The 13,974-nt window shown below is 44.2% G+C and overlaps 1 protein-coding gene across 2 annotated transcripts in view; it reads left to right on the top strand.

Moving 5' to 3' along the window:
* Positions 1 to 13,974, top strand: part of LOC122940988 (CMP-N-acetylneuraminate-beta-galactosamide-alpha-2,3-sialyltransferase 2-like) — a 68,778-nt gene that overhangs the window by 38,096 nt on the left and 16,708 nt on the right. For both annotated transcript variants that reach the window (XM_044297957.1, XM_044297958.1), the window contains 2 exons: positions 87 to 280; positions 13,540 to 13,719. In XM_044297957.1, the coding sequence (XP_044153892.1) occupies positions 87 to 280; positions 13,540 to 13,719 (374 nt within the window). The remainder of the gene's footprint in view (positions 1 to 86; positions 281 to 13,539; positions 13,720 to 13,974) is intronic.

Here is a 13,974-nt window from a genome sequence, read left to right as displayed (position 1 = left end):
TACCCCTATTAAATGTTTCTGATTATAACTACCTTAATTATTTATTAATAAAATGTAATCCGTTTTTGTTATGAAATGCTTTCTAGAAACTCCAAGGATTAAACAATGCAAGTCAGATCCCATGGGTACTAGAGCAACTGTTTAAAGTTATTCCAAGTGGGAACCCATATGAAGAACAGTACAACAGGCCGTGCCGAAGCTGTGCCGTTGTGGGGAATTCTGGTAATCTCAGATCATCTCGTCATGGAGAAAAAATTGATTCGCACAGTTTCGTTATCAGGTAGCGACCTGTTTTTATTGTGTTGTCAATGTATATACAAGGATCACATTGTTTACAGCAAATAGATTGACCGGCCACTTGGGGGACACATTACCGCTGTGGCTAGCGGGCAGCTAAGTATCCTTTCTTCTAAAGGTCCAGAGGGGAGAGAGGAACTGGTGAAAACTGTTTAAAAGCTGGACAACCCCTTAAAGCCTGATGAATCTCATGACAACATGGGTCTTGATTCATGTCAGGGGTAGGGTTTTCAAGCCTTGCGTAGTGTCAAAAGACCAAATGCAATAAAATCTACATCTTATGTGGCTCTAATAGCTATATCCCGTCATATGGTATGCATCTATATATGATACTCAGTGTTTAGCTAAGTATTAAAAAATTCGGCTGTTTTGCTGTATGTGTTTAGCGAAGTATTAAAAAATTCGGCTGTTTTGCTGTATTTTACAAAAAAATCCGCTTTGTGACTAATTACTTTGTCACAAAGCGGATTTCTTTGTAAGTAGTGGGTGCAATGAAAGGGAGCGCCGCCCCCATCATTGTACCCCTCAGATGCCAGGTTCATTGCTGATCTCAGCATCCGATATTATTAGCAGAGCGTACAATTAAAAAAGATAAATAATAATACTTACTGTCAGACTTTCCTGCGACAGGTGACAGGAGATCGGTGAGACTGGCAACACGTGGTTTGATCTGACATGTTTTCCATTTGGATCAAGTCACGTCTGTGTTGTTTCTGGTGCTTGCCACACCTTCTTTCCCCAGGTGTGGCTATTAGGGTCATTTAACCTTCTCTATCTAGCTCCTTTAGCTTGGAGTTGTAGTTCAGCTGCGCTGGTTGTTTGCTGCTGTGCATGGGAGATCCATCACCCCATCCAGTCCCGGACATTCTCAATGGGGGAGAGATCTGGTGATCAAGCTAGCCAGAGTAGTTGTTGGAGACCCTAAAGTGCACGTTGCGTAGCGTGTGTCCCGGACATAGTGAAGGTTGGTGAATGTTTCTTGCACCAATACCATATGGGAATGGGCATGGCATGTAATGGTGCCCCACACCATGACACCTGCACTATTCATATTCAACAATTTAGACAGCACTCCAGACTTTGCATACGACTAGCCTGATGAAGGTCATTCTTTCTGCCCGAAACGTTATTACAAAAAGGACCACTATGTCCGGCTAAGCAAATAAAAATCACTTAAGCAAAATCTGGAGTGCTGTCTAAATTGTTGACTATTTATACGTTCCAAGAGGTGGAGCCAGGAACATACCACGACGTGCACCCAAACCGGTCAGAATAGATAGAGTGCTGTGATCACTACGAGATTCCAATACCTACACTATTCATGATGGCACTAGGCACTTTCCAGCCTTCCTCCTGTGAACTCTTATGTGACCATCAATGGCAAACAGTAATGTTCAGTGATAAAAGCAGGCTCTTCCTTTGTACTAATGATGGCCACATCAGAACGCGCTGGAGGGCGCCTACTGCCATCATGCAGAGACGCACAGGACCAACACCAGATGTCGTGGTGTGGTGCGCCATTAGATTACTGCCATGCCTGTTACTATCTGGAATTCGTGGAGGAAATCTGAAACCACCCTAGGGGTACGTTCACACTCTGCAGATTTTATATTTGGGTTTGCAGATGCAAATGTTGCAGCGTATTACAGCAGCAACATGCTGGGGAGACAAATCCGTGTGTGTGTCTGGTGCGGATTTTAAATCATGTCCTGTTCTTTCTGTGGGTTGTCATTGCAGATTTCACCCTTTTGCAGAGATCTTCATCGTAATTGTGTCACTTGAAAGTCGCAGAGGAGTTTTTATTCTGCACAGCAGGGGCACACCCTTCATAAATTGTCTCCAGCTGTTGCCAAGTATAAATGCTAGTTTAGGGTTATTTAATAGAAAATTTGCATGATTGCATGAGTAACGCTAATCCCCGCACTAGCTAGTCATCTTTGCAATGCTTTTATTCCATAATTCAGTCGACAGTCTAAAGCCTGTATTACACCTATCCATTTTTCGTATGGACACTTGTTAGCGATCATCTGGCAGTGTAATACTGGCAATGATTGCCCGATGAACGAGCAAATGCTCTATCATCAGGCAATCCAGATCTTTTGATGTGTTAAAAAAATCATGTGCAGGCGGCAGATCATGGTGTCACTGGCAAACCAATAGACGGCATGGGGATGAGCGATGGCATAGCGATCGCTCCCCTCATGCTGAGGAGGAGATCACTGCATGTAATAGCAGCAGTCTCCTCCGCTAGTGAGCAGGCGATTGCCTGGAGGGAACGCTTTCATCCCAACAATCGTCTGCCAAATCCGGCTGTGTAATACAGATGCATTTCAGTTAACAGATGCCAAGGGCTTGGGACAGGCTGCAACACATCCTTACACTGCAAACTGAATTGTGGAATAAAAGCTTTGCAAAGAAGACTAGCAAGTGCTACATTTGGGGGATGGGCACAGCATTACACCGTTCATTCAACAGACACAGAACAGTAGGGGGGGTGAGATAGCAGCACACCAGACTGGAGGTCCTTATTAACATCAGCTAACACCAGTGGTGTACCTACTATGAAGGCAGACCCCGTGACTGGGGCTTGAGGGATGGGAAGTCAAACGCTGAACTCGTTCTTCTCTGCTAGCAATAAATCCACTGCAGTTACCATCAGCTGCCACTAGGGGGACCTCATTGTAAAGAGATATATAAAGCTATACCATTCAAAGGTAACTGAATAAATTCATATGTACTGAGCTCCCCCTAGTGGTGGCTGCAGGCATCTCATTTTTATAATATGTGAGGAGAAGCACCTCACACAATTTATTACTTATAAAACAGGTGCTTTATTAAGCAGCCTGTTATAACTCTGCCACTCCACAGTGGCCCTCCATTCACAATAATGACCCCAGTGGCTCCCCATTCTGAATAATGGCCCTCAGTGGCCCCCACCCTGGGGGTTATACTGTATGGGGGGGGGGGTCACTGGGGGTCATTATACTGTGTAAGGGGCCCTCACTAGCTAGAACTGACTGGGGTCCACAGCAAATTTTTTGTATGAACCCCCTCCCTCCCCCAGTGGGTTCACATCACGTTTTTCTATGCGTTTGATGTATACAGAAAGGTACCGTATACAAACGTGCAGCACACCATGTTTTTGTATACGTATACTGCAGAGTCCAGTAAAAAAAAATACATACGTTAACATATATGTTTTTTACTATGGAACTGTATGGTGAACGGCAGCCACTGTATAGCATCAGTCTGAGGCATCTGTTAATGTATACGTTTTTTATATAAATTAAACGGATGGCAAAAATGTGATGTGAACCCAGCCTTAGTGCCAGAAAAAGCAATAGTACACAGCGGAGCAGAGAAGGGAGGCCGCCATATACTGACAGAGCGAACAACCTGGTCCTTAGCACCGCAATCTGTAACTTTTGCCCACTCATGCCAGATCTAAAAAAGGTGGCATGGGAAGGGGATACAGTTATGACCATACAGTTATTGGATAACACCTCCATACAGTGACTGGATACTTCCATACAGTGACCAGATAAAACTGCCATACAGTAACTGGATAACACCACCATACAGTGACCGGATAAAAGGGTATAAGAGGACACAGTACAAGGAATGAATAGGGGCACTGTACAGGGTATAAGGGGGCACAGTACAGGGTGGGGGGGGGCACAGTCACGTGACCCTGTGACGGTAGAAGGTCCTTATGGTGAATGCGGTTCAGACGCCACCATAATGAGAGGCAGAGGACTGAGACTGAGACAGGGGCCCGGGGCCCTGGATGGACAGGAGGGGTGGACACAGCAAGTAGGTGGAAGGGGCTCTGAGGGGGATTCATAGAAGAAGTAGTGGCAGGAGGTCTATGCAGGGCAGCCATAGGAGATAGGAGGGTGAAACAGGAGCTCTGGATACATGGGGGAGGAAAGGAGACAGAAGGGGCTCCATGAGGATGAGATAGGACAGGATATGGGGGGGGGGGGCAGGTGTCATGGAGGCAAACTGCTTAATGAGGCAGTAAAACAACTACATAGCATTGAAGCTGCTGGTCTACAGCATCCAGCAGCAGCTTGAAGAGTTCCACAGAGAAGAGACAGTCACAGTGCAGACTCACTCACAGACTTGTCTGCATCTCTTCACACTTCTGCTCTGCTCGTCCTGTGTAGAGAAGTCATGTCTGAAGCTTGTAAGGTAAGGTGCTTGTCAGCTAGAGTGAAGAGGGGACGTGTCTGAAGCTCCACAGCACTGAAGCTTGTAAGGGGACAGAGGCAGCTGGACTCTGCATGCTGCTGCAAAAGTCTTTCATGTGACTTAGCTCCCTGTGCTCCAGCAGTGAGCGAACTGGGCCCCCCAGGAGCAGTGGGCCCGGGTATGCCGGGTGCTGACGTCGGCCCTGTGCACACCGGTCCCCAGCCCTGTTGAGTCTTGTATAGGGTGGCCACTAACTTCACCCCAAAAAGGATGACTGTCTAAGTCACGCCTCCAACACCGCTAAGCCAAAATAAAAAACAAAAAGACCTGAAAGACCTTCCAGGTGAGCTGCGCATGGCTCTGACTCTGAGTGCTTCTCTCCCCCTCAGTAAGTCACAGAGTGACATGTCCACTGGATCTATTCACTGACTGGGCGTGAGAGAAGCCTCAGTCAGTCTGTCTGTGACTGCAGTTGTAATGCTGCTGCCTGAGCAAGGAGCCACAGAAAAATAGGGCACCTTAGTGTCCGCCCAGAGGACAGGAAACCAGGCTGCATGTACGTGGTACCGTTTTGGTTCCACCGGCCTTGAATTGGTGAAAGTGCTATACTTATCACAGTGTGAACATACTTCAGAAAGTGCACTGCATGAAAGCTATTAAAGAGCGTGTCCTCTATGAATCACCTTCCTGGCTGGCTGATGGCATCATGTACCAAGCTTGGTTTTACAAGTCTGTGTGAGGGAAATGTCACTGATGAAAGCACTAATGGTACTTCCATGAGTCACTGTATTTGCACATAACTGTAGAATCTGTTCACGCTACATAAATAACTGACACGGAGGCTTAAGAGGTGTTTACAGGAGAGCTCAACCTCATAGCAAGTATATAAAGAAAACCTACTCTGGCATTACGGAGCATGGGGTGCTGCCGGACCTTCCCAAGGAACAAGGATGTTTAGTTAAAGGCTATGGACACTGTTGTATAATTTTTTTATTGAATTGCAAGTATTTTGTGCTAAAAAAATAATCAAATTAGGTTAAAGGGGGTGTCAGAGTTATTTTCAAAATGTGCCCAAACCATGTAAATAATCGCACTAGATCACAGCTCCCATCCTCTTGTATATCGAGTCATATGGCACATAACCGCTGCAGCCAATCACTGACCTGAGCAGTATACGGCGCAGAGTCGCTGAGGACAGTGATTGGTTGCAGCTGACACGCTCTATAAACCCTTACATCACTGCTGCAGCCTCCAGAGGGATCGGAGCTGGGGTGGAAGAACCCATGAGTATGGGATGATTTCTTTATTTTATATATTTTATTTACTGGCATGAGGTAAATTTTGAATTAACTTGGACATATACATATACAGTGCTGGGAAAAAGTATTTGCCCCTCACCCGAATTCTTCTATTTTTTTCTAATTTGGCACATTGAGATTTGAAAGGATCCTACTCCTTAAGGCCTCATGCACACGACCGTATTTTGTTTCCGTGTCCGATCCGTTTTTTTTGCGGATAGGATGCGGACCCATTCATTTCAATGGGTCCGCAAAAAAACGCGGACAGCACACCGTGTGCTGTCCGCATCAGTATGTCCGTTCCGTTGCTCCGCCAAAAAAATAGTGCATGTCCTATTTTTTTCTAGTTTGCTGACAAGGATAGGCATTATTACAATGGATCCGCAAAAAAAACGGATGCCATACGGAACGTCATCCTTTTTTTTTTTTTTTTGCGGATCTGCAATTTGCGGGCCGCAAAACACATACGGTCGTAACACAAGGAAGAACAAAATGCAGCTTTTAAATGATCATTCCTGTTCTTGATGATAAAGATTTATTCTAAACCTACATAATATAATCCGTGTAAAAAAAGTACTGCAATTGCCCCCCCTAAACCTAATAACTGCTTGTTGCCACCCGTGTCAGTAACACCTGCCATCAAACATTTGGGACAACTTGTGATCAGCCTTTTACATTGGAATTTTTGACCACTCTTGTTTGCAAAATTGTTTTCATTTTGGTTACATTTATTTATTTTATGCACTTATATAGCGCTACTATATTTCGCAGCGCTTTACAGACATTGGCATCCAACTGTCCCCAATGGAGCTCACATTGGAGGGTCTTTGAAGATGAACTGCCCATTTAAGGTCTTGCCTCAACATCTCCATAGGATTCAAGTCAGTACCTTTACTGCACCACATCAAAACCTTAAAGGGGTTGTCCAGTTTCAAAACAACTCAGGTGATTGACCTGTAATAAAGAATATATGCAGGCTTGGACTGGCCCACAGTCCCCCAGTGGATCTCCTGCAAAAGTGGCACACGGCACAATACACTGACTTCATTGCATATAGATAGGCAGGGTACAGCATTTCAACCAGGTTATGTTCATATAAAAAAATTGGTTGATTATTTAACCACTTGCCTACCGCCGCACGACTTTATACGTCACGGAGGTAGGCTCTTATCTGTAACCCAAGTGTCGGGTTACATGGAAATCTGTCGTGGCCCGTGCCGCCGTAGATCTCTGTGACCGCGCTGTCATTAGACAGCTGCGGTCACAGGGAGAAGTGCCGTGGACAGCGGTAGCGGTCACACAGTAATAGACGCTTAAAATCTAAAAGTCGACAGTGAGCCCTTTTTGTTAGGTAAGAGCGCCACCTGCTGGCTTTAAAATGAAATGTGAGCCTGCAGGCTGGGAATTAACCTCTTCCTGCCTTGACTCTGGCAGAAAGGGGTTAATTCACTTTAAAAAAGTAAATAAAAATAAATAAATATAATAAAATTAATTTAAAAAAAATTAAAATGTCCAAATTTCCCCAAGATGAATAACATAAAAAGGTCACTTTAAAGGGGCTTGGCGCTGTACAAGATTTTTCTGTCAGTACGGTGCTAGAACCAGCAATAAAAAAATAGGCTGCCAAAATATGCTCCAGTCTTAGTCTTCATGCACACGGCCGTTGTGAACTGCAATTTGCTGACCACAATGCATGGGTAACGTCCATGTGGCGGCTGGGACTAATCGAGACCCATTCAACTGGAATGGATCCGTGATCCATCCGCACCACAAACAAATAGAATTTTTTTTTTGCGGTGCGGAGGCACGGACAGACACCACGGAAGCACTCTGTAGTGCTTCTGTGGCATTCCGTGCCTCCGTTCCGCACCGCAGCTCCGGATTGTGGACCTATTAAAGTGAATCGGTCTGCATCCTTGATGTGGGGAGCACACGGCCGGTGCCCGCATATTGCGGACGAGCTGTTTGCGGGCCACAATACGGCCACGGCTGGGCAACAGCCGTGTGCATGAGGCCTAATGAAGTCTTGCGGCGGGCCCAGCAAGTAGATAAATTACATAAATAGCGTCCATTTTCAGGGTACAATCGTACGGGAATGGTTTTAGAAATGTTTTGTTTTGAAACCTTTTGTAATAGCTAAAAAAAAAAATCATAAGAAAGGAAAAAAAAAATTTCCATAATTTTCAGTTTTTCCTTAAATATATATATTTTTTAATATCATATCCATAATCTAATGGCACAAAAGAAAGGTCTAAGGTGTCCTTAGAAAAATAATATCAAATAATGTAGGCTGGCTCAGAAATTAATCAGTTAAAGCACAGAGCACAGCAATGACACTGCTGTCTCTCTCTCAGGACTCCATAAAACTGCAGAAAATGGCTGCTGGGGAGTTTCTTATATAGAAGGGGTGGGCAACTTTCCTGTTGGTTGCTAGGGATGTTGCTAAGACGCTGTAGCCTTCTCATTGGACCACAAGCAAGAAGGTAGGTTACTGATGAAAAAAAATCTAGAATATTCAAGAATACGAATATACACTCACCTAAAGAATTATTAGGAACACCTGTTCTATTTCTCATTGATGCGATTATCTAGTCAACCAATCACATGGCAGTTGCTTCAATGCATGTAGGGTTGTGGTCCTGTTCAAGACAATCTCCTGAACTCCAAACTGAATGTCAGAATGGGAAAGAAAGGTGATTTAAGCAATTTTGAGCGTGGCATGGTTGTTGGTGCCAGGCGGGCCGGTCTGAGTATTTCACAATCTGCTCAGTTACTGGGATTTTCATGCACAACCATTTCTAGGGTTTACAAAGAATGGTGTGAAAGGGAAAAACATCCAGTATGCGGCAGTCCTGTGGGCGAAAATGCCTTGTTGATGCTAGAGGTCAGAGGAGAATGGGCCGACTGATTCAAGCTGATAGAAGAGCAACGTTGACTGAAATAACCACTCGTTACAACCGAGGTATGCAGCAAAGCATTTGTGAAGCCACAACACGCACAACCTTGAGGCGGATGGGCTACACCAGCAGAAGACCCCACCGGGTACCACTCATCTCCACTACAAATAGGAAAAAGAGGCTACAATTTGCACGAGCTCACCAAAATTGGACTGTTGAAGACTGGAAAAATTTTGCCTGGTCTGATGAGTCTCGATTTCTCTTGAGACATTCAAATGGTAGAGTCCGAATTTGGCGTAAACATAATGAGAACATGTATCCATCATGCCTTGTTACCACTGTGCAGGCTGGTGGTGGTGGTGTAATGGTGTGGGGGATGTTTTCTGGGCACACTTTAGGCCCCTTAGTGCCAATTTGCCATCGTTTAAATGCCACGGGCTACCTGAGCATTGTTTCTGACCATGTCTATCCCTTCATGACCACCATGTACCCATCCTCTGATGGCTACTTCCAGCAGGATAATGCACCATGTCACAAAGCTCGAATCATTTCAAATTGGTTTCTTGAACATGACAATGAGTTCACTGTACTAAAATGGCCACCACAGTCACCAGATCTCAGCCCAATAGAGCATATTTGGGATGTGGTGGAACAGGAGCTTCGTGCCCTGGATGTGCATCCCTCAAATCTCCATCAACTGCAAGATGCTATCCTATCAGTATGGGCCAACATTTCTATAGAATGCTATCAGCACCTTGTTGAATCAATGCCACGTAGAATTAAGGCAGTTCTAAAGGCAAAAGGGGGTCCAACACCGTATTAGTATGGTGTTCCTAATAATTCTTTAGGTGAGGGTATAGCACTATATTATAAATCTTCGCTAATTCTCGAAGTGGCGATATTCGCAATTCGAATATTCGCGCCCAACACTAGTTATTTTGTGTTAGGTTTGGTTATAAATCAACTTAGATTGTTCAGGAGGGGAGAGAGAAGGGCTGGAGACCTAGTCGTCAGACAGGGAGAATGACAGATTTATCATTGAATGACATTCTGCAGCTTGCATGTAGCGTTTATGCATGGCTGCTGGAGAAGTCAAATGACTGTCACCAGTGATCACCTAGTCCTAGCCAACTGTTTGCACAGACACACAGCTGTAGTTCATCTGATTAAAGCGGGTTTCCTTTGTTGATCCTCAGTTGGTGCAATAAGGGCGCCCTCATTGCTCTTGTTGCACCCAAGCTCCACTGCTTTCTGTGGCAGTGGCAAAGCAGAGAGGGAGGTCCTGACTAGTGTTGGGCGCGAATATTCGAATCGCTAATTTTAATCGCGAATATCGCAAGTTCAAGAATTTGCTAAGATTTAGAGTATAGTGCTATATATTCGTATTCTCCTCCCTTCTTGCTTGTGGGCCGATGAGAAGGCTGCAATGTCTTTGTCAGAGCTTAGCAACATCCCTAGCAACCAATAGGAAAGCTGCCTACCCCTTACTATATAAGAACCTCCCCAGCAGCCATTTTCAACAGTTTTATGGAGTTCTGAGCGATACAGCAGTGTCATTGCTGTGCTCTCTGCTTTACTGTTTAATTACATTAGATAGATAGATAGATAGATAGCATAAATATATATATATATATATATATATATATATATATATAAATAAATACAGATAGTTAGCGGGAAATAGTCAGTGTAGGTTAGTGATATAGTGTAGCCGATAGGTTCTGCTGTCCGTACATACCTGCTACAGACACAGTGCTGTGATGTCACAACTTAGTGCACCAATCAGTAATATGTAGTCAGACCTGCAAAAATTTGAAGTTTTTCACGTATTGCACAAAAATAGGCGCATCATTAATTGCCGATTTGCGCAATCGTAAATATATTGGAGCACTCTATCTGCATATAAAGCCATTTTTAATGTTCTGCCGTGCCAACCATTGTAGCAACAGTGACCCACGCCTGTATTGCGCGCGCATTACGGGCATATTACATTGCCGATTTTCACAATCAAGAAAATTATCTTGATAAAATATATGACGAATATTCGCGAAATATTGCAAATTCGAATATTGCCCCGGCCGCTCATCACTAGTCCTGACAACAGAAAGGAGCAGAGTTTGGGTGCATTGAGAGGAACGGTGATGCCCTGGTTACACCAAAGGCCTAAATCCCATATTAAGAAAAAGTATTATAACTCAGGAACGGAGCCTCGGGTCAATAGAAGGAAAACAGCGTTTTAATCAGGTGAACCACAGATATCCCTATGCTAGGGAGGCTGCTGGTGAGAGACTCCTTTTATTTCTGGAGTGTAATAATATTACAAGTTATAGACACTAGATTTCTGGAGGGGTTGTTGATCCAAGGAGTTAGGCCCCTTTCACACGGGCGAGTATTCCGTGTGGATGCGATGCGTGAGTTGAACGCATTGCACCCACACTGAATCCCGACCCATTCATTTCTATGGGGCTGTTCACATGAGCAGTGATTTTCACGCATCACTTGTGCGTTGCGTGAAAATCGCAGCATGCTCTATTTTGTGCGTTTTTCACGTAACGTGGGCCCCATAGAAATGAATGAGGTTGTGTGAAAATCGCAAGGATCCGCAAGCAAGTGCGCATGCGGTGCGATTTTTACGCACGGTTGCTAGGAGACCCGAACATTATTATTTTCCCTTATAACATGGTTATAAGGGGAAATAATAGCATTCTGAATACAGAGTGCATAGTACAATAGCGCTGGAGGGGTTAAAACATTTTTTAACCTGCCTTAATCCACTTGATCGTGCATCTCTTCTGTCTTCTTTCTTTGCTTTGTGCAGGAACAAGACCTGTGGTGACATCACTCCGGTCATCACATGGTCCATCACATGATCTTTTACCATGGTGATGGATCATGTGATGACCAGAGTGACGTCACCACAGGTCCTGTTCCTGCACAAAGCAAAGAAAGAAGACAGAAGAGAAGTCGGGCTGCGCAATCAAGTGGATTAAGGTGAGTTAAATTATTATTATTATTTTTTTAACCCCTCCAGCGCTATTGTAGTATGTATTCTGTATTAAAGAATGCTATTATTTTCCCTTATAACCATGTTATAAGGGAAAATAATACAATCTACAGAACACCGGTCCCAAGCCCAAACTTCTGTGAGGTGCACATGAGTGCAAAACGCATTACAATGTTTTGCACTTGCGCGGAAAAATCACGCATGTTCCCTCAACGCACCCGCACCTTTTCCCGCAACGCCCGTCTGAAAGAGGCCTTATTCTGATTGCCTGATTGGAGTCGGGAAGGAATTTTTTAGAAACAATATTATTATTTTTTTTTTTAAAGGGTTGACCATATTAACATCTACAAGTGTTACTCATTCAGACTAAACTCGTCCATCTGTGGTCTCCATTGAGCAACAATAAGCGTATGCTGCTTACCCTTGCCATGCAAAGTGTTCTTCAATGGAGGCTACTAATGGACTGGTCTAGTCATATGACCCTCCATCGGCAGCCATGACAGGACCACAATGCGTACATCGGAGCTGGCAACACAGTCCTGATAACAATATAGTTCAGTTTCCAGCACATTTGTAAATCCTAATATAAAGTGACAGACCCCTTTAAAAAGTGATTCAAAAGTGTCCATAGCCTTTAAAGGGTGTCTGTCACCAGCATTTCACTTTTTTAACCCTTCCCACAGCTCCCTAGCATGCTTACAGTTAATAAAAACGTTACCTCTGGCATCAATCCTGGATTTATAGAACCATCAAAAACGATCTTTATAAAATATGCAAATGAGGGCTCCCAAGTGCCCAGGGGCGGCATTACTCTCCTAGGTGCCCTGCTTGCTCAGCCTTTTCATTGCGTCCCCCCGCCCCTTCCTACCCTCCGCCCGCCGATCCTTTCCCTCTGACCACCTTTCTACCAACTTGTTATTCTGCCGATATCCCGCGCCTGCGCACTCATTCCTTTAGCTGGCGCATGCGCACTGCACCATTCCTTGTACGGCATCACAGTAATAATGTGCATGCGCCGATGGACCGCCTCCTTTGTTGTGTTTTCGCGTCGTAAGCCGGTGCATGCGCAATAGTTACTGTGATGCTGTACAAGGAATGGGCATCGCAGTGCGCATGCGCAGGCCAAAGGAATGAGTGCGCAGGCGCGGGATATCTGCAGAATAACAAGTTAGTAGAAAGGCGAAAGGATGGGCGGGCGGAGGGTAGGAAGGGGCGGGGGGACGCCATGAAAAGGCTGAGCAAGCAGGGCACCTAAGAGAGTAACGCCGCCCCTGGGCACTTGCGAGATCGTTTTTGATGGTTCTATAAGTCCAGGATTGATGCCAGAGGTAAAGTTTGTATTAACTGTAAGCATGCTAGGGAGCTGTGGGAAGGGTTAAAAAAGTGAAATGCTGGTGACAGACTCCCTTTAAAGAAAAAAAGATCAGGGCAGGAGGAGTTCAGCTGGCCACATCACCTCTTGTCCATGGTGTCATCCTGTCGGTGTTACTTTTTTTTGTTGTAATTCTGACCTTCTGAGAAAACCACTGAATCTCTCCCAGGAATGATTGGTGGGACAGTGTGAAATCTGCAAGATTTCAGGATTTTTTTTCAATATAGATCATGAATAAAAAAGTTTTACAAATAATTTTATCATAGTAGTAATAAACTATAAAATCTTATACTATATCTGGAATGTTACCATAAATTATAAAATCTTATCTGGAATGGTCTCATAAATAGGTCAAATAACAAAACAAAATGATGCCAATAACTAGCAAAGCTCTGTCTGTTCCTATTGTATTCATTGTGCATTTTTCATTTTCACTGTCGTTCTGTATAATGGATTTCATATTCTATCTCTTAACAGAATGAATGGGGCTCGCACCTCTGGCTTTGAGGCGGATGTTGGCTCCAGAACGACCCACCATTTTATGTACCCAGAAAGTGCCATGCACCTTCCATATGGAGTTCACTTAGTCCTGGTCCCTTTCAAACTCCAAGACCTAAGGTGGATTACTAGTGCACTTTCAACTGGAGAGATAAAGTTGTAAGTAACCATACACACAGTACATATAAACATATAGTTTACCATAACTATGACTAAAATTGAAAAAAAAAAATACTGCAAAAAATAAAAAGGCTGAGAAATTAAATGACCGAAAAATGAAAATTATACTATTTTCAAACCTAAACTGGACTCGTTGTCGTCTAACACCTAGGTAGTTATGTGACAGCTGTAAAAGTTACTAACCAGATTTGCAGGAGGCAGGGAAGCCCACCAAAGGTAAAAAATGTATCAATG

The sequence above is a fragment of the Bufo gargarizans genome, chromosome 6 (assembly GCF_014858855.1).
Source record: "Bufo gargarizans isolate SCDJY-AF-19 chromosome 6, ASM1485885v1, whole genome shotgun sequence".
Lineage (NCBI taxonomy): Eukaryota > Metazoa > Chordata > Amphibia > Anura > Bufonidae > Bufo > Bufo gargarizans.
This window is presented reverse-complemented; position numbering and strand designations above follow the sequence as displayed.